Source organism: Crocuta crocuta, unplaced genomic scaffold, assembly GCF_008692635.1.
Source record: "Crocuta crocuta isolate KB4526 unplaced genomic scaffold, BGI_CrCroc_1.0 scaffold118, whole genome shotgun sequence".
Classification (NCBI taxonomy): Eukaryota; Metazoa; Chordata; class Mammalia; order Carnivora; family Hyaenidae; genus Crocuta; species Crocuta crocuta.
In genome coordinates, this window is record NW_027551558.1 from 9,162,676 (window position 1) to 9,187,669 (window position 24,994).

The 24,994-nt window shown below is 51.7% G+C and overlaps 2 protein-coding genes across 2 annotated transcripts; both read left to right on the top strand.

Moving 5' to 3' along the window:
• SEMA4C (semaphorin 4C) lies at positions 1-9,307 on the top strand. The gene is given in 16 exon segments (XM_077749385.1): positions 1-546; positions 1,891-2,036; positions 3,493-3,641; positions 3,915-3,977; positions 4,144-4,242; positions 4,348-4,444; positions 4,560-4,676; positions 4,798-4,949; positions 5,033-5,208; positions 5,522-5,666; positions 5,758-5,980; positions 6,111-6,223; positions 7,152-7,309; positions 7,399-7,469; positions 7,557-7,704; positions 7,706-9,307. Coding segments are annotated over 16 exon segments (2,856 nt in total). The 5' UTR covers positions 1-214; the 3' UTR covers positions 8,373-9,307.
• A 1,069-nt stretch (positions 9,308-10,376) lies between these two features.
• Positions 10,377-22,766, top strand: ANKRD39 (ankyrin repeat domain 39). Its single transcript, XM_077749384.1, has 4 exons — positions 10,377-10,406; positions 15,274-15,377; positions 15,781-15,984; positions 22,366-22,766. Exons 1-4 carry the CDS (start codon positions 10,391-10,393, stop codon positions 22,507-22,509), a joined length of 468 nt encoding a protein of 155 aa, XP_077605510.1. The 5' UTR covers positions 10,377-10,390; the 3' UTR covers positions 22,510-22,766.
• The last annotated feature ends 2,228 nt before the right edge of the window (positions 22,767-24,994 follow it).

The following is a 24,994-nucleotide window of genomic DNA, read 5'->3' on the forward strand; positions in this document are numbered from 1 at the left end:
CCGCGGGCTGCCTGGCGGGGGCTCGCGAGCCGGGCGAACAGTGCCCGCAGCCATAGCGTCCGGAGGCGCGGACTGATCAGGGGGAGCGGGGCCAAGGGAAGCGGGGGTCCCCCTTGCTGTCGGGTCGGCCGCCAGGATCCTCTCCAGGCCCCCGGACTGCCCCCTGCTCCTCCACCCCCGACGGAAAGTTTGGGGCGGGCTTGGACTGAGGCCGATGTTGTGGGATCGGATTTCCCTGCCGCGGCCCCCCGCCCGCCCGCTGCTCCGCTGGGGAGGCGGGTTGTCCTGGAAAGCTAAGCTCCCGACCCGAGCCGGGCCACACAATCCCTGGCAGGAGCGCTCACCCTGCAGCCGCGGAAGCGCTGTTCGTGCCACCCGTGCTTCGGGTGGGCGAGGGTTGGGGGCGCTCTGCCTGGGCCCCGCGCTCCTCCAGCCCCCACCCAGCCGGCTGCCCCTGCTAACGCGCCCGGGGAGGAGCTGGGGGTGGGGGCACCACTGCGCTGGCCGATTCTCCGAGCGCGCCGCGGCGTCTGCCCCCGGCCTAGGGTGAGGGGCAGAGGGAAGACTGGGGGTGTGTTGGGGGCGACGGAGGAGGGAGGGGTGAATGTATCCCCAGCCCCACCGCCCTTCCAGTGATGGGATACTGGGCCGACAGGGGGCGTCCGCAGGCCGGGCTCGCCACGCTCCCAGCGCCGCCGCTTTGTTTGCATTCAAATCCCGGGAGCTGGGGGAGGGGAGAACCCTGGGTGGGGGGAGCGGTGGTGGTGATCAAGGACGAGGTCTTGGCGGGTACCCTTTGTTTTGGGGTGAGCAGGTCCCCAGCTTCTGTGTCTCTGTGCCTGGCACCGGGGGGCTGGGGCAGTGGCAATTAATCCAGATGGCTTGCCCAGGCTGGGGTCCCGGGGGTGCAATCCGTGAGTTGGGAACGTTCGTCAGACCCTGGGGGAGCGCAGCAGGCGCCGTTCCTGCACCGGGCGTCCCCCGCGGTCTGAGAGGAACCCCTCTTGCGCTCCCCACCGCCCCTCGCCTCCCCCCGCCTCCGCCTGAGAGCGTCGCGGGGAGATCCCTGATTAGACCGGAGCCGGCTCCCTTGTCCCGCCGCCCCTCAGCCCGGGGGCTAGTGTCTCCTAGGAGGCTGTGCGAGGAACAGGATAAGGCCCGGGTCATTTCCACGCCCATCCCACCCACTTCCTGCCTCCCTTCTTGGGCAACAAAGGGGCCTCGGGAAGCTGGGCCCCTTCGGCTCCCGGCCCCACTTCGGCCGTGCTGATGTGGAACCGGTGTTTGGGGCTCTGCCTGGCTATTGTCTGCGCGGGGGGTGGGGAGAGGCTGGGGCTGGGACCCCCCCGTACTCCTGCTGCATGAAGCCCTCCTCCTTGAGGGGCTTCTGCCACCGCCCACACACCGTATGCCCCTTCACCCTGCCAAGGGGTTTGCGTGCCAGAAGTAGATCTTGGGGCTGGCTGGAGCCCCAGTGGGGGCAGGTCCTGCTTCCAGGGGTTATTTTAAGAAATCCTCAAATCTGTCAGGCCTGAGTGTGGGGGAGGGGAGCCCCCTTTTATTTTCTCAAACAACTTCCTGTTGAGAGGGAGTGGGTGAGGGCCTGGAGGCCAGAAAAGGTTTCTTGGAGTGTCCACTCCTCCAGCTGACTCAGCTCCTCTCCTCCCCTCCGGGGGACCCCAGCTCCTTTGGAGTCTGTGGGCGCTGGGGCCAGGTGTGGGAGGAGACTAGGTCTTTGCTCCAAGGACTGGGCAAGGGGGGAATCCAGGGGGCTCCTGGGGAGGCCTGATCAGGTCATCTGCCCTGTCAGTGCCTCCCGGCGGGCTGTGTGGGCCCCCTTCCGGTCTGTTTTCTCTGGCTATGATTCTGACCCTTTCTTTTCCCCAGCAGGGCAGCTGGCCTGGAGCTTAGAGCCAGGGCGTTTGCCATGGCCCCACACTGGGCTGTCTGGCTGCTGGCAGTGGGGCTGTGGGGCCTGGGCATTGGGGCTGAGGTGTGGTGGAACCTGGTGCCCCGGAAGACGGTATCTTCTGGGGGTGAGTGACTCAAATCCTGAGGAAGACCAATGTGGGGAGGTAAGGCCAGGAGGGCCTACTGGGGGAGAAGAGCAATTGCTTCTAGATCATACCAGCTTTATTCTGTTACCAGGCTGAAAGCCCATCGATGTATCTGACATAGCTTTCTAAGAAATGTGAGGGAGTGACCCCAGGGACCCAGAACTGGTAGTCCTGGGATATCTCTCCTTCAGACAGTTAGCTTATGTTATGCAACGATGAGAGACCATGCCTTACTTCTGGAACTAGCGCTTGCACGGAGAGCCCATAGAGACAAAACTGAGACAGGATAAGCATAACGCAAAGAGTATCACCTCCCCCTCCCCAAAGTCTTCCTAGCTCTCTGCCCCCAAGAACCCCCTTATCAACCCTAATAGACCCCCTCTGCTGCCCTGACACTTGTGCCCTCTGGTGGCCCTGGATGTGTTTATGCATGTGCTCGTTTGGGGGGCCAGCGGACTTGACAGTCCTTTGCGCGCACACACCTGTATTAAGAGGTGATGTCAGGTGTTTGTATCATCAGTGTGCTCTGGGGACCTGGGATGAGCTCACCTCCCACAGGCTCCACTCGGGTGCTAATGAAGCCCTCCCTTGCCAGCTTTGTGTCTGGTTCAAAAGACTAAGGTTGGTTTAGGGGGACCCTGAGGACAGGTCAGCAGCTATTTTGGGGGTTGACGTAGGAATCCTGTGACTATATCAGTGTTGTAGTGCTTGGCACAGTGAATGACAGCAAGGCTTCCCAGCCCCGAGGCTTCAGTGCCATCTCTGGTTCCCAGCTTCTGGGTTCCTCTGACCACCCTGGCCTGGCCTCCTAGCCCCGACTCAGTCTTCCTGTCATCCCTGCTTGTCCCAGCGGCCAGCTGCGCTCAGATTTCTGGCAGCCTGGATTTGGGTCCTGCTGGAGTGAAGAGTTTCCGAAGGCAAGGAGCGATTATGACTTTTGTACCTACGGCTTTACGGATCAGGGGCCGGGGCCTGGCCAGATCCTGATGTGGGCAGCAGGCAGTAAAAAAGGAAGCAGTAGCAGAGGACGCTGGGAGTGGGAAGAGCCCAGCTCTGCAGCCAGAGGTGCTGCTGACCCTGAGAGTGAGGGCCATCAGTCTGATGGCTTCCTCTGGCCGGAAGCTGTGGCTGAGATATCCTTCCTTCCTCCTCAGCAGCCCAGATTTGCCTCCTCCCAGGCTGGGAAAGGCCAGGGAGGCTTGGGTGGAGCTGTCAGAGCCAAATGGCTATTAGAGAAGACCCTTTATTGCTAGTCAGGGTGCTTGGCTGGCATTTGCCTGTGGGGTGTTCTGGCTGCAATGTGGGGAACAGGGGTGATTAGGCCCAGGAGACCACTGTATAGAGGAAGGCTAATCCTGGGGAGGGAGGAGGTGCCCGGAGTCCCAGGAAGGCCTACCCATTCACCACCCTGCTCACTACCCCCTTGTCTCTGCAGAGTTGGCCACGGTAGTGCGGCGGTTCTCCCAAACGGGCATCCAGGACTTCCTGACGTTGACCCTGACTGAGCAGACAGGGCTTCTCTACGTGGGGGCCCGAGAGGCCCTGTTTGCCTTCAGCGTGGAGGCTCTGGAGCTGGAAGGAGAGGTAAGAGNGGGCCTTTGCTTGATCAAGCTGTCCCCCCAAGCCTGTTCTCCCCTGTGGACTTCTTGCTCAGTCTCCAGGTCCACCCTCCGGGCAGAGTGGGCATGCTGCTTTCCTTCACCTGCAGCTTTGGGGGCGGATCGGGGCTTCTGTCCTCTGTTAAAATGAACTCCCAAAGAATGGGGACTGTGTACCCTCACTTGGTGTCCCCACGTGACTGCCACAGGCATGCTCAGTGTGTACTTGGAATGTTGATGTGCCCCCTCCTCTTCCTAGATCTCGTGGGAGGCACCAGCTGAGAAGAAGGCCGAGTGTATCCAGAAAGGGAAGAGTAACCAGGTGGGTGCTCGGGGTACTGCCAGGAGGGCCAGAGCCCCCGGTACTGGCCAGGCCTCGTGGCGCATGCTGACTCCCCCACCCCCACCCTCTCCTTTGGCCCCAGACCCGTCCTTGCGTCCGGAGTTCCAGGTCCTCCTGCTTTAACTGGATGCCTTTCTCTCCCCAGACGGAGTGTTTCAACTTCATCCGCTTCCTGCAGCCCTACAACACGTCCCACCTGTACGTCTGTGGGACCTACGCCTTCCAGCCCAAGTGCGCCTACATCGTGAGTGCTGTTTTCTCCCCTCAGGCCCCCTCCTTGCCCTTCTCTGGACTCCCTCCCGGGCACTTCTGCTGCACCTCATCCTCACCGTCTCTTCCTTGCCTCTAGGACATGCTTACCTTCACTTTGGAGCGTGGAGAGTTTGAGGATGGGAAGGGGAAATGTCCCTATGACCCAGCTAAGGGCCACACCGGCCTCCTTGTGGGTGAGTGGCTGTCCCTGCTGCAGGATGGGGGAGTCCCCCAGAACTTGTTCTCACTTTGGGGCCGTGTGGCCCGAATGTGTCTTCATGTCACCTCTGGTCTACCTGGCTCCCACAGATGGTGAGCTGTACTCGGCCACGCTCAACAACTTCCTAGGTACAGAGCCTGTTATCCTGCGCAACATGGGGCCTCACCACCCCATGAAGACAGAATACCTGGCCTTCTGGCTTAACGGTGAGCCCGGAGGAGCCTGCGTGGGGACAGGGACAGGGTAGGGAGCCACTGGTGGTGGGGGGGAGCCCTGCAAGGGCCCCAGGACCTCCCTCCCCCACTAACCCTCCTCTCTTTCCTGTAGAACCTCATTTTGTAGGCTCTGCCTACGTACCGGAGAGCGTGGGCAGCTTCACAGGGGACGACGACAAGGTCTACTTCTTCTTCAGCGAGCGGGCAGTGGAGTATGACTGCTACGCCGAACAGGTGGTGGCTCGGGTAGCCCGAGTCTGCAAGGTACGGAGTCCTGCAGTGGTGAGCCCTGGGAGCCCTGCTGGCTTGGCAGGACTGACTGGCAGTGTCCCCTTGCCATCTGCCAGGGCGACATGGGGGGCGCACGGACGCTGCAGAGGAAGTGGACCACGTTCCTGAAGGCGAGGCTGGTGTGCTCTGCCCCCGACTGGCAGCTCTACTTCAACCAACTGCAGGCCCTGCACACCCTGCAGGACGCCTCTTGGCACAACACCACCTTCTTTGGGGTTTTTCGTGCACGATGGTGAGTTGGCTGAGAATCCTTGGGGATGGGGAGGAGGAGCTTTGTGAGTTAGGGATGGTTGATGGGTGCAGGCTTCTGGGTAAAGTCCCAAGTAGTCAGTTGACCGGAAGCCAAGGAAGATGTTGGGCATCTGTCCCTTTTCAAAGCCTCCTTGGGGGAGATGCACAGTGCCCTGCCCCCAGTAGTATGTTAGAACTGACGTTCACATTGCACACACCCGCAACTGCTTTGTGCTGGGCCCTGCCTTCCCGCTACTTGCCATGAGCTGGGGTAAAGTGGGCACCACGCCTGACTTGGGGTCCCTCCCTCACAGGGGCGATGTGGACCTGTCAGCAGTGTGCGAGTACCAGCTGGAAGAGATCCAGCGGGTATTCGAGGGTCCCTACAAGGAGTACCGAGAGCAAGCCCAGAAGTGGGGCCGCTATACTGACCCAGTACCCAGCCCACGGCCTGGCTCGGTGAGTCCTCCTGGGCAGGGACGGGCTCCTGCCCTTAGCCGTGGTACCATTCCCACATGCTGACAGCTCTCCCCCCTTCACCCCTCCCTAGTGCATCAACAACTGGCACCGACGCCATGGCTATACCAGTTCTCTAGAACTGCCTGATAACACCCTCAACTTCATCAAGAAACACCCACTGATGGAGGAGCAAGTAGGGCCTCGGTGGAGCCGGCCCTTGCTTGTGAAGAAGGACACTAACTTCACCCACCTGGCGGCTGACCGGGTTACAGGGCTTGATGGAGCCACCTATACAGTGCTCTTCATTGGCACAGGTAGGCATGTAGGTATATGGGTATGACGGCTAGAGGCTGGGTGAAGGCCTGTGTGGGGCAAGGAGATCTAGAGATGCCGAAGGGGCCCCATGCCCTCGCATTTACGCCCGTCCTCCCCCAACCCCCACAGGAGACGGCTGGCTGCTTAAGGCTGTGAGCCTGGGGCCCTGGGTCCACCTGATCGAGGAGCTACAGGTGTTTGACCAGGAGCCTGTGGAAAGCTTGGTCCTATCCCGGAGCAAGGTAGTAATCAGGCCTTACCCACCTGTCCCTACACCTTCCCTAGTTCTTTGCTTGGGAGTATGGGGGTGGGGAGGCACTCTTGCACACCTCGCTTAGCTTGGGTGAGTTCCAGGAAACGAGTGCTAACGGAATCTGTGCTCCAAAGCCGTTATATATAGCCAGGTCCCCGCGGGGCTGTATTCCCAGCATTGGGCCTTGGCAGCTGCTCTCCGCGCTTCCTTCAGACCCTTCGAGGTTGTGCTGGGCCTCTGCTACATACAGCCTCTTCTCTGATGGTGCCACTGTGTTTGCTCATGATGCCCTTGTGATGCCCTCGTGATGCCGGCTTTCCTACTGGCTGCCAGTTGCCCTCCAGTCCCAACCCGTGCACCGTTTCCCCGAAGTGCTACCCTCCCTTCTGGCCTGTTTGTGACACCCCTGAACTTTCACGTGCTTACCTTGGACCAACTATCGCGGCTCAGATTGTTCCCCACAACATGAAATGATGGCAGAAGGAAAGTCTGTAGTTGAAGAAACACACTGATTGGCAGTCACCATTCAAACAGAGGAAAACACCTTATGCTATGCTCGTGCTATTGTGAGGGCTCACGGGCCTAGCGGAAAACACACTTCCTGCACTATTTATATTGTACTGGAGTGTGTGTGTGTGTGTGTGTGTGTGTGTGTGTTTGCTTATAAGATTATATTCCTCAGCCTCATGGTTCTGCTGTTCCTAAGAAGGTCACATCTATAAGGTGCTTAGGATTGTGCCTGGCTTGTAATAAGTCTGCTGTGCATTCTTTGGTCCTTCGATTGCTCTCCTCAGACTTTAGCCCTGCCCTCTTCCTGCTTTGGCTCCTTTTGCCCTTTGCTCCCGTGTAGCGGTCTGAGCTGCCTCTGGGCCATGTCCCGGCCTGGCTGACCGCCCTGTGCCTCGCTTCTCTTGCAGAAGCTTCTCTTTGCAGGCTCCCGCTCTCAGCTGGTTCAGCTGCCCCTGGCCGACTGCGTGAAGTACCGCTCCTGCGCAGACTGTGTCCTCGCTCGGGACCCCTACTGCGCCTGGAGCGTCAACACCAGCCGCTGCGTGACCGTGGGTGGCCACTCTGGGTGAGTGGATCTCTGCACATGCCGGGACCAGGGGTGAAGGGCGGGGTGGTTGGAGCCAGGATGCTCATAGACGCTGCTTCCGCAACCAGGTCCTTGCTGATCCAGCACGTGACGGTCTCAGACACCTCAGGCATTTGTAATCTCCGTGGCAGTAAGAAAGGTGAGCTGTCTTTTTTGTCCCTCTCCCGGTAGGACGGGCCCTGGGGTTCCTGTGCTAACTCTGCTTTCTCTTTCTCTACTGCTGCAGTCAGGCTCACGCCCAAAAACATCACCGTGGTGGCAGGCACAGACCTCGTGCTGCCCTGCCGCCTCTCTTCCAATTTGGCCCATGCCCGCTGGACCTTTGGGGGCCGGGACCTGCCTGCAGAACAGCCCGGCTCCTTCCTCTATGACGCCNGTGGTGATGGCCGCCCAGCCCCGCCATGCCGGGGCCTACCACTGCTTTTCGGAGGAGCAGGGGGCGCGCCTGGCTGCCGAAGGCTACCTGGTGGCTGTGGTGGCAGGCCCTTCGGTGACCCTGGAGGCACGGGCGCCCCTGGAAAACCTGGGGCTGGTGTGGCTGGCTGTGGTGGCCCTGGGGGCCGTGTGCCTGGTGCTACTGCTGCTTGTCTTGTCCCTGCGCCGGCGGCTGCGGGAGGAACTGGAGAAAGGTGCCAAGGCGGCCGAGAGGACCCTGGTGTACCCTCTGGAGCTGCCCAAGGAGCCCACCAGCCCCCCCTTCAGGCCTGGCCCGGAGACCGATGAGAAACTCTGGGATCCTGTCGGCTACTACTACTCGGACGGCTCCCTCAAGATTGTGCCTGGACACGCACGCTGCCAGCCCGGGGGCGGGCCCCCTTCTCCACCGCCGGGCATCCCGGGCCAGCCCCTGCCTTCTCCGACCCGGCTTCACCTGGGGGGCGGGCGGAACTCAAATGCCAACGGCTACGTCCGCCTGCAGCTGGGAGGGGAGGACCGCGGCGGGCTCGGGCACCCGCTGCCGGAGCTGGCCGATGAACTGAGGCGCAAGCTGCAGCAGCGCCAGCCGCTGCCGGACTCCAATCCCGAGGAGTCCTCGGTATGAGGGGCCCCCACCGCCTCCCAGGGGCGGCGTGGGAGGCGCGGCTCCTCCTTTTGCACAGGCACCAGCTACCTCAGGGACATGGCGCGGGCGCCTGCTCGGCCTGGGACAGGCCCTGCCCAGCACCCGTCCGGCCGTGAGGACCTGCTCTGCTCAGCACGGGCACTGCCACTTGGTGTGGCTCACCAGGGCACCAGCCTCGCAGACGGCCTCTTCCTCCTCTCTGTGAGGGGCTGTGAATCACGGACACACGGGACCCCAGCAGCCAAAACTTTTCAAGGCAGAAGTCAAGAGATGTGGGTGTGTTTGTATCTATATGTATGTGTATGTGGGTGTGTGCACGTGTGTATGTGCGTGTGTGACGTAGGCTTTGTTTCTCTGTGTGTGCCGGTATGTTGTGTGTGTGACAGTCTTCCTTTTTCTGTCGAGTCTTCCCTTGGCCTGGGGGTCCTCCTGGTGAGTCATTGGAGCTATGAAGGGGAAGGGGTTGTATCACTTTGCCTCTCCTACCCCCACCTGTCCCCGGTGTGGGGCAGCGATGTACATATGGGGGTGGGCTGGGCAGGGTGCTGTGCCCCTTTTGGGGGGTCCAGGGCTCTGGGGGGGGCCTGGTCCTGCTCCCAGGGCTGTGAATGTTTTCAGGGTGGGGGGAGGGAGATGGATTCTCCTGTGTGTTTGGGGCAAGGGTGGGAGGGGCCTCCCACTTGGCCCTGGGGTTCAGTGGTATTTTATACATGTTCTCCCTTACAGGGCTGGGAAAGGTTGTGTGGGGGGAGGGGGAGGGAGGAGAGAGGGTGGGCATGCTGTGGATATTGCATATCCTCTCCCAGCCCTAGGAGGAGGGCTCCTAACAGTGTAACTTATTGTGTCCCCGCGTATTTATTTGTTGTAAATATTTGAGTATTTTTATATTGACAAATAAAATCGAGAAAACGGTATCCCTGTGGTAGGGAGAAGACGTTCGGGCTCCAGCATTCTGGGCTGGACCAGCCTCCCCTCCCCACAGTTCTGGAGCAGCTGCCCCTAATGTCCCTGCCTGCGTGCCTGTGCCCCTCTCCAGTCAGGGAATAGCCCAGACTCCAGTGTTTTCCCACAGTGGTAGCTGTGGGGCTGGGAACCAGACCAAGGCCACAGCCTCTTGAGAACCAGCTTTGAATTGTGGCCAAAGAGAGATGTTAGGGCACTGGGAGCCAGGGAGGGTGGAGAGGGGCCTGGCTTCCCAGAACTCTGGGAAGGGGAAGTGGGAGTGAGGGGCAAAAGGAGGGGAACTTCCTAGAAAGAGCTTAAGGTTGTCTGGACTGGCTTGTGTGAGGATGGGGCTCCGAACCGGCTTAGGGGAGGAAAGGCTACCTCCATCTTACCTACCCCCCGGGAATGTTAGTCCCGAGTGCCTCAGCTGTGTGGAGCGTGGAACCTCCCCACTACCACCCAGTGTGCACCAAGCCATCGTCCCATCTAAGCACTGGTACAGGGAGCCCCCAGATACCTGTAAAGAGAACAAGACCCAGTTTGGATTCTATAATTCATGCCCACAGACAGAGATGGTCGAGGTCGAAGTGAAAAGTCCTCCCCCACACGTGACCGGTCCGGAGGGCCTGTGGTGGCTGAAAGGGGCGGCTGCCCTGGGGGTCCTTAGCTGTAGGAAAGGGCTGTGATCTGGAGACTTCTTGGTACGCTAAGATTCCTGCATAATCAATAAACGTCTGCTCTGAGGATCTTGATACGTGGAGATTGATTCGGTAAACTAGGTTCCCACTGTGGAATTGGAGGGTCGGCAAAACCCAACGGCCCGACCCTGTCCTTGGGGCTTATAAGCTAAGTGGCAAGACAAGTTGCGACTCCCTGCCTCCCACGGGGTTTGAGGAAGGAGGGGGGAAGCGAGGTCACTGGGCCTTGAGGGGGTGTGGAAAGACAGGGCGGAGGGTCTTGGGGCGCGACCCGGCGGCTCCCTGCCCTGGGGAAACCGGTGGGACATAGAAAACCCGGAGGGCTAGGCTCTGNTGCAGCAGACGCTGGAGGAGATGGACTTCGACAGAGGTGAGGCTCCTGGCCGTCTCCAGGTCGCGGGACAAGGAGATGGCCGAGAAGGGGGAACGCGAGGGCTGCAGCAGTCCTGGTGGGAGTCCGGGGAGGGGAGGCGGTGGGCTCCCGGCCCCCGCGTCAGTGAGATCCCTCCAGGCACCTGGCAGGGGCCCGGCCACTAGAAACTTTGTCTCGCGTGCAGGTTGGGAAACTGAGGCACTGGCTTCGGTAACTTTCCCAAGTGGTGGGGCAGAATTCGTTTCCTCAGCTGGTGCGCCCCCTGGAGACTCGGGCTCCCTCGGATGTCTGGGGGGGCCGGGCCGCAGAATCAGCAGCTCGGGGTACTGCAGCTACTCGGAGGGCATGGGGTTTCAGAGGGGGCTGCGCTGCGAAGGGAACTAACATTCTGACCTCAGGTGTGAGCCCCAGAGTGTCGGGTCCTGTAGGCTTTAGATAGAGCACACATGGCCCTCAACGCAGCTGATGTTATCCCTACCTTTGGGGCCCAGAGAAGTAACTCTTTTACCCCAGACTGTAAGGAGATTATCGCCAGTGAGGAACAGAGTAAAACTGCAAACCAAGTCATCTCTTCTTTGTCTCTTCTTGGGAAGCTGTGTGTTCTCTCCGTGCAGAGGCAGCTTGTGCAGTAATAACGCTGTCAGCAGTTGTTGGGTAGATGCGACTGCTTTATGTGCATTCTGAGCTAACGTACTGTCACGTGACTCCTGCACCTGCTTCCTTCCCTCCGCTTCTGCCACCCTCTGGGGTGCTGAGGCAGTTCCCTCCTGGGCCTCTGCTCCTTCCACTCCGCCCTCCTGCGCTGTTTTCTTCTCTCCTTGGAGGCCGGAGTAACCTTTTGAAGGTATTAAATCAGACAGTTTCATTGCTCCTAGAATAAATTCAGCTTCCCTTCATGGCCTACAGAACGGTGGGGTCTAATCCCTGCCTGTTCTACTTCTCTGCCCCCATTTTATTTCTCATCCTTTTCTTTCCCCAGTCACTGCGCTTCAGCCACACGGGGCTCGATTTTGGTTTCTCAGACCTGCAAGCTCTCTTTCTGACTTCAGGGCATTTGAACTTGCTGTCCCAGCTCCTTGGAATGAACTTCCTGCCACGTCAGGCTAGCTGATGGTTTTTCTTTCTGGTCACCTCAGAGAGATCCAGCCTGAACACCCCATTCTAGTAGTTCTCAACTGGGGTCAGTTCTGATCCCAAATGGTCTTTGGCAGTGTCTGGAGACAATTTCAGCCGTTACAACTGGGAGGGTGCTACAGGCATCTTGTAGGTAGAGACTGGCCTACATCCTCCAATGCACAGGACGGTTCCTCATAGCAAAGAATTACCTGGCCTAAAATGCCGGTTGTGCTGCTATTGGGAAAGAAACCTTGCCCTATCCAAAGTAGGGCCCCCTCCCCTCCAGGTTACTCTCATATATTACCTTGCTTCTATTAAAGCAGTTTTCACGACCTGGCATTACTTTGTTTTACTTATTTATTATCTATTTCCCACACATGGGAAAGATCCTTATCTATTTTCTTGTGTGGATTTGTTTTCCCCCTTCATATCTACTCTCTGGGCTTATTTTCCATTTTCCTGAAGTATATCGTTTGAAGTTTTTTTCAGTGAATATGCTTCTCCAACATCCATTCATATTCTCTCTCGACTGGTATAAAATTCTAGATTGACAATTATTTTTTTATCCCTCAAACCTTTGGAAAGTCTGTTAAGAATTTTGCTGATAATCTGATTGTTACTCTTCAATGACTGATGTTTCTTTCTTTCTAAATGTTCTCTTTATTCTTGATGGTTGGTCATTTCATCATGGTAGATTTATTTTGATCACTTTCCTTGGGATTTAATGTGGTTTTTGTCTGAGAACTCATGGTTGCCTTTACTTGAGAATAATTCTCTTTTTATTTATGTTTAGTTATTTTTGAGAGAGACAGAGTGTGAGTGGGGGAGAAACAGCACTGAGCCAGACGCAAAGCTCGAACCCACAAACCATGAAAGCATGACCTCAGCCAAAATCAGATGCTTAGCCAACTGAGCCACCCAGGTGCCCCTACTGCAGAATAATTCTTAGATGTTATCTCTTCAGATATTTCCTCTCTCCCATTCTATCCAGTTTCTCTCTCTCTCTCTTTTTTTTTTTTTAAACTCCTATTAGACACATGTTGGTACAATCTGTCTTCTGTGTTTCTTTATCTTTAATATTTTTATCTTTACCATTCTGCATTCTGGGTGATTTCCAAGTCACTCATTCTCTCTCCAGCTGGGTCTGCAGTTCTTTCCAACCATCTGTTGTTGTTCTTGCTTTATTTCAGTGATTCTATTTTTTAATTTACTGACTTTTTTTTTTTTTTAAGTAATCTCTACACCCAACATGGGGCTCAGACTTAACGACCCAACCGAGATCACGAGTCACGTGATCTGAGCCAGCCTGAGCCAGTCAGGTGCCCCTGACTTTTGTTTTAGATCTCCGTGTTCTTTTTTTCCCCCAAATGTTCTGTTGATTTGTGGATTCTATTCCTTCATCTCTGTGAACACATTAAATGTTGTTTTGTTTTCTTTTTTATTTAAAAAATTTTTTTAATTTTTTTTTTTTTGAGAGAGAGAGAGTGAGCACAAGTGAATGAGGGGCACAGAGAGGGAGACAGACTCTGAAGGAGGCTCCACACTGTCAGTGCATAGCCCAACACAGGACTCAAAAAACATGTGAACTGTGAGATCATGACCTGAGCTAAAGTCAGATACTCAACTGACTGAACCACCCAGGTGCCCCTGAATGTTGTTTTAAAGTCTTTTAGATTGTGTTATTATGGCTATTTTTTTTTTTTTTTTTTTTTTTTTACACATAGTTTATTGTCAAGCTGGTTTCCACTATGGCTAATTTTTAAAGCATGCAGTTTTCCATTTGTTGTATTTGCTGACTGTCTCACATGGCAGTGGATTGCTTCTTATTTTACAACTTCTAATTTTTGAGCTCACAGGGTGGGTGGTGGGATGTCCTCTTTTGTAAGAGATTATCCACATACCTTTGTTGGCTTCTGAAGGTATTCTTATAAGACATTTTTTTTAAATTTTTATTTTTTGGTTTATTTTTGTTTTTTATTTTTTTTTAATTCTTTAATGTTGTATTTATTTTTGAGACAGAAAGAGACAGAGCATGAGCAGGGGAGGGACAGAGAGACAGGAAGATACAGAATCTGAAGCAGGCACCAGGCTCTGAGCTGATGGCACAGAGCCCGACACAGGGCTCGAAGCACAAACATGAGATCATGACCTGAGCCGAAGTCGGAGGCTTAACCAACTGAGCCACCAAGACACCCCTGACAATTTTTTTTTAAAGTTGCTTCTGTGCAGCCCTTATAACATTCAGTTGTGTGGGTCCACATTTATGACAGATCCAGATTATAACATATCCTTAGCTTGGGGGTTCTGCTCCTGAGGGGGTATAAATAAATGTAGATCCCACATCTCCAAGTTGCTTGATTTTTTTTTTTTTTAGGTTTCTTCTGCCTGTGCTGTCTTCTAACATCTACTGAAATGGCGCTTCTTCTCATTTCCTTTTAAGTTTGTATTCAGATGTCACCTTATCAGAGATGCCATCCCTGACCACTGCTCATGTCCCTTCTCTTTATTTCTCTTCATAGATCTTATTAGTACCACCTGACATATTTCATTATTTTTTTTTCTGGTCTGTCTCCCATAATTAGAATGTAGCCTCCATAAGACCAAAATTTGCAGGACGGGGGGAGCAGTAGAGATCAGTGATCTTTAATTCTTGGGGATCCCTAGTGTCCAGAAGAGGGCCAGATACACAGTAAGTATTCGGTAAATACTTGCGGAATGAGTGAAGTGCCTGTGCCTGGCAGCCTGCTTCCTGCTGCTATTCAGAACAGGAAGTAGAGATTTTCCAGCCCCCGTTCATCCATGATGTGGTACTTCCTGCCCCCCAGCTTTGTGCACAGAGCCTTGCTGTATCTATTCCCTGCCATGCACATAGCCTTTGATCCAGACCCTGCCCAGTTGTTCCAGTCAAAGCCTCTAAGATGTGTATCCAGAGACATCTGAGTGGCTCAGTTGGTTAAGTGTCCGACTTCAGCTCAGGTCATGATCCTGCGGTTCAGGGGTTCGAGCCCCACATCAGGCTCTGTGCTGATGGCTCAAAGCCTGGAGCCTGCTTCGGATTCTCTCTCTCTCTCTCTCTCTCTCTCTCTGCCCCTCCCCTCCTCACACTCTCTTTCAAAAATAAACATTAAAAAAAATTGTTTAAATGATGTGTGTCCAGTTACAAGGACTTTTAGGATTCTGTGGACTCAGTGCCTGCTCACCACTTTGGCTATGGTTTTCACCTTGTTCTGGAAATTGGCAGTGTCCTTCTCTTGCTTTTAAATTTGCCTATGTATCCAAATATTTTAAACATTACCTTATCCAACATTTGCATGTTTGAAGTGGTTTGAGGAAGGGACTTCTTTGCCCATTTCTGCCCTGATTAGACAAAGCCCCTTGTCTGTCTTTTCTTTTTAACATTTATTTATTTTTGAGAGATAGAGTGCAAGTGGGGGAGGGACAGAGAGAAAAGGAGACACAGAATCCGAAGCAGGTTCCAGGCTCTGAGCTGTCAGCACACAAGGCTCAAACCCATAAGTCGGATGCTTAACTGACAGTCACCCCAGGCATCCCAGCCCCTTGTCTGTCTTGTCCACAGCTACGTCACCACCTCCTAGGACAGCCCTTGGCACAGAGGAGATCTCAGTTAATATCTGTTGATGAAGAAATCCCCCATTTTATAGATGAGAAAATGGAGGTCAAGAGAAAGGAAGCACTAAAAGTCTCCAGTCATTCAGCATTATCCAGCACTTTGGTTGTCTTTCCACAGGAATCTGGTCAGCAGCCCTGAATGGAGACCTAGGTCGAGTGAAATATTTAATCCAGAAGGCGACAGACCCTAGCCAGCCTGACTCGGCTGGCTACACTGCTCTGGTGAGCTGGGGGAGGAGCACAGGGTCAGAGGAGGGAGAAGCTTCCACTTGGGATACCTGCTCCCTGTGGGGAAAGGGGTGATGTTGCCTTTATTCCCGCCCTTTTCTTCTCTTCCAGCAGGTTTTCTGTTTTAAGCATCAGGTGAACCTGTTTTTTTTTTTTTAGTTAGTGTTAAAGTGCTTTACATCAATAATTTCATTTTCCTAACAGTCCTGTGAAGTAGGAATAATTATTATCCCCATTTGCCTGTTGAGCAAACTGATGCTAGAAACGAAGAAGCTTGCCTAGGTCATACCGCTGATAGAGATAGTCTTGCTCAGAGCCCATGCGCTCACCTCCACCCACCCAGCCCTCGTTGCCTGCCTGGGCTCTGCTGTCTGACCCCGGTCTCTGTTCCCTGCAGCACTATGCCAGCCGCAACGGGCACTATGCCGTATGCCAGTTCCTGCTGGAAAATGGGGCTAAGTGTGATGCCCAGACCCATGGGGGCGCCACTGCTCTGCACCGGGCCAGCTACTGTGGGCACACTGAAATCGCACGGCTCCTGCTGGCTCACGGGTCCAACCCCAGGTTGGTAGATGACGATGGCATGACCAGTCTGCATAAGGTATGTCCCTTTCCCGCCTTCAAAAACTTGGTTTTTGTCATTATAAAACTTATAACATGTTCACTGTAGAAAACATGGGGAAAACAGAAAAGCAAAAAATAGAAAATGCAAATCACTTGTAATGTCAGTGCTTACCAATCATCACTTCAGGATTCATGTATAACTTTCCAGCATTTTTTCCTGTGCACATAAATTAGAATTAAATGTATGGCATCATTTGTTTTCTTTGACCTTTAGTGATGTGCCATGAATGCTTTTCCATGAAGTTAGTTTTCTAAAGCTCACATCTACTCTGGGGGCGGCTCCTGGCTGGCTCAGTCGGTAGAGCATATGACTCTTGATCTTGGAGTTGTGAGTTTGTGCCTTACATTGGGTGTAGAGATTACTTAAAAATCTTTTTAAAAAAAAAAAAGAAAGAAAGAAAAAGTTGGATGAAGCTTACACCTACTCTGTCCTGTCCCTGTAGCCCACTTTCCATACTGTAGTCAGAGTGATCACTTAATTAACCCTCTGACCAGAAATACCTACACAGGGTGAAGAGTGTGAAGAGTACAAAACAGTGCAGCAGGAAAAGGATTCTCTTCCACTCTGATGCCTGCTCCCTCGGTCTTCAGGGCACCTCCCTCCAGGCATCACTGTTACTGATTTCTTACGCTTCTTTGAGAAGTGGTTTATGCATGTTTATGGCATATGTGTATACAGTAATGTTCTCTTGCCTCTACTTGGTTTTCTCCCAGAGTGATGGTTTTTAAATTAATTCTGATCATGCCATACTTTAGAGGCCTTCAAGGCCTTAGGGGTTAGCCCGTGCCTTCCTCTCCAGTTTATCTTTTCCTTCCTTCCTTCCTCTCTCTCTCTTCCTTTCTCTCTCTCTCTTTCTTTTTAACTTACTTATTTAAACACCCAACACACACAGTAAAGAATATTTTGGAGGGCGCCTGGGTGGCTCAGTCAGTTGAGCACTGGGACTCAGGGCTCTTTGTTTCGGCTCAGGTCATGATCTCATGGTTCGTGAGATTGAGCCTTGTGTTGGGGCTCTGCACAGAGCCAGTTTGGGATTCTCTGTCTCCCTCTCTCTCTGCCTCTCCCCTGCTCTCGTGCACGCACTCTCTTTCTCTCAAATTAAATAAACATTTTTTTATAAAAGAATATTTTTGGGGGCGCCTGGGTGGCTCAATTGGTTAAGCATCTGACTTCAGCTCAGGTCATGATCTCACGGTCCGTGGATTTGAGCCCTGTGTCGGGCTCTGTGCTGACAGCTCAGTGCCTGGAGCCTGCTTCAGATTCTGTATCTCCCTCTCTCTCTCTGACCCTCCCCTACTCACGCTGTCTCTTTCTCTCTCAGAAATGAATAAAAACATTTTTAAAAAAATAAAGGAATATTTTTGAATTATAGCCTGTGAAACACAATTCTGGATGTGAAATTTTATTATTTTGTAAATGTTTATTTTTAAGAGAGAGTGAGCAGGGGAGCAGCAGAGAGAGAGGGACAGAGGATCAGAAGTGGGCTCCGCACTGTCAGCACAGAGCCCGATGCAGGACTTGAATTCATGAACTGTGAGATTATGACCTGAGCCAAAGTCGGACACTCAACTGACTGAACCACCCAGGGGCCCCTAGATGTGAATTTTTCAATAGAAAAATTGTAGTTGACTGCATGACTTACCATCAGAACCTTGTGGCAGACAGTTTTTGCTGTCCACCAAAAATTTGTGCTTACTCTTCATATTAGAGACATGTCTCTCAAAAGGGGCTCTGCAGTCCCTTTCAAATGGCTTTCAGTTCCCTCTAGCATGTAGTGTGGCGAGTTCTCAGCGGTTAGAAGACGAGACACACTGATGAGCTTTCTTTTAGGAGCCGGTGTTCCTCCTCCACTTGCTTTCCCCTGCCGCCCCAGGCAGTGACGGAGACACCTAGGGGTTGGCAAGCCCACAGCAGGCAGCCTGGACTCCCGAAGCGTGATAGGACAGCAAGGTGCTTGCTCAGGTACCGTAGCCTTGAAATGTCGGGTCTGCAGAGATAGAGTTCTTATTTTTATTTATTTTTCCATCTGACTATTGAATAATACACATTATTATTTTTTAAGTGTTTATCTTAGAGAGTTTTGAGAGACAGAGCGCAAGCGGGGGAGGGACAGAGAGAGAGGGAGACACAGGATCTGAATCAGGCTCCAGGCTCTGAGCTCTCACTACAGAGCCCAATGTGGAGCTTGAACTCACGAACCACGAGATCACGACCTGAGCCAAAGTTGGACGCTTAACCACTGAGCCACCCAGGTGCCCCTGTTTTTGTATTTTTTATACTTCATGATACCTCTTATATGAGGTATAGGCATACCTCAGAGATATGCAGACCACTATAATAAGGCAAGTCAAATGAAGTTTTTGGTTTCCCAGTATATATAAAAGTTGTATTGTTTGATAGTATATTTAGCGTACACTAGTATTATGTAAAAAAAAGAATATATATGTACCTTAATTTAAAAATACTTTATTGTGGGGCTCCTGGGTGGCTCAGTCAGTTAAGTGTCTGACTTCAGCTCAGGTCATGATCTCACAGTTTGTGGGTTTGGGCCCCATGTCAGGCTCTGTGCTGACAGCTCAGAGCCTGGACCCTGCTTCAGATTCTGTGTCTCCCCCTCTGTCCCTCCCATGCTCATGATCTGTCTCTCTTGCTCTCTCTCAATAATAAATAAACGTTAAAAAATATATATAAAAACCTTTATTGCTAAAAAATGCTAATAACCATCATCTACTTTTCAGCAAGTTGTAATCTTTTTACTGGTAGAGGGTTTTATCTCGATGTTAATACCTGCTCAGGGTATCAGGATAGTCACAGTACTGGCTGCTGAAGCACCAAGCCAGGAGCCACGGCAGGTTCTTAAACTAAGACGACAAGGAAGTTTGCCACATTGATTGACTCTTCCTTTCACTTGAGCACTGAGAGCCCATTGTAAGCTTGTTAACTGGCTTAATTTCAGTATTGTTGTGTTTCAAAGAATAGGGAGGCATGAGGAAGAGAAAGACTGGGGAACCTGTCAGTGTAGCAGTCAGAACACACATTTATCTCAAGTTCAGTATCTTACATGGGTGTGGTTCATGGCATTCCCAAATAATTACAGTAGTAACGTCAGAGATCAGTGATCACAGGTCAGCATAACAAATACAATAATGAAAAAGGTTGAAAATTTCAGGAAGTACGAAAATATAACAGAGGTACGAAGTGACCAAATGCTATTGGAAAAATGGCACCAGTAGACCTGCACGATGCAGTGTTGCCACAGACCTTCAGTTTCTAAAAATACCTAGTACCTGCAGAGCTCAGTAAAGTGTATCAAAACAAGTGCAAAGTGCAGCAAATAAGCTGTGCATATATATAAAATAGTCAAACCTAGAAGCAGAGAGTAGAATGGTGGTCGCCAGGGGGCAGTGGGGAGGGGGGAATTGCTGTTCAACTGGCATAGTCTCACTTAGGCAGGTTGGTTGAGTTCTGTGGATCTGCACTGTGCCTGTAGTTGGCTGTACTGTGTGGGACAGTCTACATTCGTTGAGAAGGGCAGGGTGCCTGGCTGTTCCAGTCACTAGAGCACGTGACTCTTGATCTCAGGGTTTTGAGTTCAAGCCCCACATTGGGCATGGCTTTAAAGGGGGGGAGCTATCATTTAACAATAAAAAGAACAGTTACTGAGGTGCCTGGGTGGCTTAGTTAAGCATCGGACTCTTTGATTTCAGCTCAGGCCTCATGGTTCATGAGATCAAGCCCCGTGTGGGGCTCTACACTGACAGCACAGAGCCTGCTTGGATTCTCTCTCTCCCTGACCCTCTCCTACCCATGCATGTGCATACACACTCTCTCTCTCAAGTAAACATGGAAAAAAAAAAAAAAAGAACAATTACCAAAATAATTAATTAATATGTTAAGGTAGATCTCAGGGCGCCTTACTGGTTCAGTCAGAAGAGCATATATGTGACTTTTTTTTTTTTAATATTTTAAATTTATTTCTAAGAGAGAGAGAGAGAGACAGCGTGAGCAGGGGAGGGTCAGAGAGAGAGGGAGTCACAGACTGAAATAGGCTCCAGGCTCTGAGCTGTCAGCACAGAGCCCGACGCGGGGCTCGAACCCACGAACCGCGAGATCATGACCTAAGCGAAAGTCGGACGCTTAACCGACTAAGCCACCCAGGCGCCCCTATGTGACTCTTGATCTTAGAGTTGTGGGCTTGAGCCCCCTGTTGGGTATAGGGATTACTTAAAAATCACAAATTAATTAATTAAGAAGGTGGGTCACATGTGAGGTGTTCTTACCACAATAAAAAATTGGTGTGGAGGGGCGCTGTTTCAAGGACCAACTTAATTTTTAAGAAACCAGATGTGAGCATCTCATCATCCAAGGACTTGCAGATTTATTACACTTGTATGCACTTCAAGGGAAGATGTCAACCTTTCCTCCAGTTTATCTTTCTTTTTTTCCCTAAACTTATTTATTTATTTAAGTAATCTCTACACCCAGTATGAAGCCCGAACTCACCACCCCAGTGTCTAGAGTTGCATGCTCTTCTGACTGAGCCAGCCAGGTGCCCTGTCTTTAGCTGCCGTCCCTTGTCTCTTACACTGATGCCCACTTTCTTTTCTTTAATGTTTATTTATTTTGACAGAGTGCATGCGAGTGGGGGAGGGGCAGAGAGAGAAGAGAGAATCCTAAGCAGGCTGCATGCTCAGTGTAGAGCCAGACGCGGGGCTGGATCTCACAAACCATGAAATTCTGACGTGAGCTGAAATCAAGAGTCAAACGCTTAACCAACTGAGCCACTCTGTCACCCCTCAGGCCCAGTTTTTGACCCTATTATGGTGACACTCCAGGACCTTACATATCAAGCTATTCCCTTCTGGATGCCTCTCCTCTCCCGGTTTCCATCTGGCTTGTTTCCGTCTTTCCCTCTGGATCTCAGCTTCTACATCACACACACAGAGAGCCTTCCTGTTCCTTAGACGTGGGTAGCTCACCCATGTGTATGTGCAGAAGCACCCTGCACTTGACTTTTCCTAACTTTTCTCCTTGGAATTCCTTTGAATTCTGTCTCTCCCCCTAGAGATAGCTAAGACTTGATCTTGTTTACTGTTATAGACCCCCGCTGTTGGCCTAGGTGCCCAATGAATATGTGCTGGGTGAACAATTGGATGTTGTTTTATTTTCTTTTAAGATCCTTGCCAGTTGGAGAGGCAGATTGCTTACTTCTTAATGGTCCAAACTGGTGTTGCCCAGACATTTCGTTCTAACTCCCATGGAGGGTTTGCATGGGCAGGACACTGCCGCAGGTATTGCTGGCCGGTGTTGCTACCCATGGCGGGAGGTGTTTTCAGTGCATATCCAGCCTTTTTCTCTCATTCAGGGGATGCACATGTGTGAGGAATAGGAATTGTTTTTTCTTTTTCAAAAAAGCTACTTGAAAACTCTGGTACTTGTTTTGAAAAAATTCTTTGGAATGCATCTTACAACTGCACACAACATACCACTGCCTGGGTTGAGGCAACAAAATTGAGAACCTTGGGTCTGTACTTCTCAAGAGGACTTGCTAAATAAGGATCTGGATTCAAATTGCAGACCGTATTTGCTGCTAATATTAATTTTGACACCTCTCAAAAGCCCCTGTGGTGTGTCAGTCTGTCTGTTGGGAGGAGCAGGGAATTGAGTGGTATAACACAGTTAAGAGTTGCGACTTGGCAGTCAGGTGGACCTTGTTTAGAGTCCTTGGCTGCCACACTAGCTCTGTGACCTTAGACAAGTCACTTAACTTGTATAAACCTCAGTTTCTTCATCTGTAAAATGGGAGTGATGATAGTTCCTATCTTGATGGTCATTGTGAACATTAAATAAGCTAATCTATGTACCTCTCTTTTCTGGAGGAGTTAAATTAAAAATTGACACCCACGTTGGAATCATCTGTTTCAAAGGAAGAGGAGAAAGCTGGGAACCTGAGCCCATTTTTCTCGGCTCATCTGAAAGTTCCCAGAGGCTATGTCTGGTGTATCTTGTGTGCATAGTGCCCAGCGCCCTGTAGATGATTTGAACATCTGTAAAAGACACTTAGTTCTAAGGTTCTATATTTGTTTTTAATGTGCAGCCCTAGACAGAGAAGAATGGCCACTGAGCAAAGGACAGAGAAAGAAAAACTCAAGCTAACTGCTGGAAGCACTAGAGAATTCCACCAGTCTTTATGCAAATTGTTGGGATGTGGTAGGAATTAGGGGAAATCTACTCAAGCAGCCAGTGTCTGCCTTTTCACAAGACCTTTCTTAGGACCAAGAGATTCCCAGAAGTGGATCAAGAAAGGGCAGCGCCCAGTGAGGGGATGGCTCTTGATTCAGGTCTCTCTCTCCACAGGCTGCTGAGAAGGGTCATATGGACATTTGCTCCCTCCTGTTGCAACACAGCCCAGCCCTGAAGGCCATCCGGGATCGGAAGGCACGACTGGCATGTGACCTGCTGCCCTGCAACAGTGACCTATGGGACCTGCTGGCCAGCTGAACTGCCACCCTTCTGCTGTCTCAGGCTGCCATGCAAGGGTACAGAGACTCGCCCTCCCAGCCCCTGCCTTGGTCAGCATCCTTGCTGCAGGGTAGGAAACTGAGGCCTGAAGAGCCCCATTCTGGCCACTGTGGAAGCGAGGGAGTAGATTTAGGGGGGCTGCGAGTGCTTAAGCCTGGACAGATGATCATATTCTAAATTAGTTCATGTGGAAACCTCTATCCCTTTGGAAAAAATAAAGTTGTATCCTTACCTCATCCTGTGCACAAAAATAAATTTCAAGTAAAGACCGAAGTATAAAAAGAGAACTATGTAAGTATTAGAAGAAACCACGGAATATATGACAAATTAAAAGCTGCTTTCTAGCTGAGTGCCCTTGGAAAAAGTCACTTCACCCATCTGTCCCTGCTTCGTCATCTGTAAGGTGAGGATACTTATAATAGGGCCTGCCTCAAGGGCCTTGTGGGGGTTCAGTGAGTGACTCTATGGAGAGCACCAGAGAGTGTGCTGGGCACACTACGGGCAGTGTGTTGGAGCACCCACTTCCTCAGCATGCATTAATTTTAACAATCTGATAGATTAAAAGTGCTCTTGCTTTATTTTGCATTGCTGATTATCAGTGAAGTTGACTACCTGTTTTCTCTGAACTTCCTGTCCATGCCTATTTAAAGATTTTCTTCCTTTTATTAATTCATAGGAATTTGGATATTCTGGATATTAATCCTGTGGGGTTTTTTTCTTTGTTACTATCACTTTGTTGGTTTCTGCTCATGGAAATTGGTACATCCACTGTAGACAGCACTTTGACAGTATCTATTAAAATGTGAGTGAGTAGAGCCAATAATTTGATTTCTCTGTAGCTACTTAGAGAAATATCCCTATATACAAAGATGTTTACTTAGAGACATATACAGAGTTGTGCATTGGAGCATGTGGTGTAATTTAAAAAAAAAAAAAAAAGGAAGGGAGGGAAACAAGTGAAGTGCTCCCGGTTAGGGCAGTGACACGTGTCATTTGGGGGCAGCGCGGCAGAGTGCAGTGTAGGCTGATGTGGAAAGTGTGCCAAGTTGTGATCACAGTGTGATGCCTCTTAAAACCTGGCTATAAAAACATGGCTGTACATCCACAAAACCTAGAGGAAAAAAGTCAGGAGGATATGTAACATCGGTACCCGTGGTGTCCCCTGGGCCGCTGTGGCAGGAGTGGCTCATCAAGTGCATCTTGAGTTTTGTTTGTTATCTTTGGGTTTTTTTCAAGGAGTAGTTTTTTGGGAAGAGTTCATACCAGTTCATTTCATGTGGAAGAAAGTAGCTTTACTGGTGAGAGTTTGAGTCCGTGGCAGACAGTTGAGTCCAGAGCTGAGGTCTGTCTCATCTTACCGTCACTCTGGTCTAGGTCATTCTCCATCTGCATTCTCAAAGGCAAGAAATCACCTGAGACAAAATCCCTGACGCATAAGTACCAAGTTTCTTTAAAAACCTCCAGGCTCCCTAAGTCTCAAAACTTGGATGTATTTACCAAGAAGCCAGCTGTGGGTGGAACCATTCCCAGCCCTTTGGGGCCTTGGGCTGTCCTTGACCTGTAGTTCTTCCCTCCCACTTGTTCAGGTCATCTCTACTCATGTAGCTCCAATTCTGGAATCTTATTTACTACTTATCAGATTTCCTTTCAAAGGTCAAGGCAGAATGCAAGGCACAGCTGGGTGCAGGACATGTTTGGCATCTTCAAGAGAATTAAGTTTGACTTTGGTGGCTTCAGACAGGTTGCTTTGTGACTGGATTAACGGTTGGCATTCTGTACTTGGACCTGGAGTGGGTCTGGGTCCAGCTTCGCTGTGGAGAGGCACGCTCCCTGCGAGGAGAGCGTCGGGTAGGGGACCTGCACGTATGGGGGTTGGAAGGCTTTTCAAGAGGCGTGAGGTGCTGATGACAGGCTGGACGTGGCTCCGGGTGGTGGTAGAATTTAAAACACTGGCTCTCAGAGTGCTGAGGGAGAGGAAACAGGAACTGTAAGGGAGAAGTGGGGGCCGCTCGGGGAAGGAAACCAGCAAGAGTAGGGAGGGCAGTCTTGAAACTGGAAGTAAAAAGCTGCTTGAAGCCTGATTTCCTCCTGTAGGTGCCATGAGGACTCCTGACGCAGAGGCCAGCCTCTTGAACCTGTCCTCCTGGAGGACTTCTCTAGGACTCTGGCCTCCTTTTGCTTAGGACAGGCTGGCTGGGTCTTTCAGGATCTCAGGCAGCTAGACCTGCTGCAACACGGAAGCTCACACTCGACTCCTCTCTAGTGGCGCAGGCACCCCTGGCCATGTGTTTATTGGCTGAACCGCTCCTGGGCAGAAGCACGAGTGGGTGTCTGAGAATGCACCTGACTCAGCTCAAAGCGGTTCCTGCTGCCTTCATCGGGCTGTCTGCCCACACTGATATTTTGGTCAGTGTTACAGAGCCACTGAGCTATCTGGCCCAGGCAGAAGCCTCCGGCCCGCCCT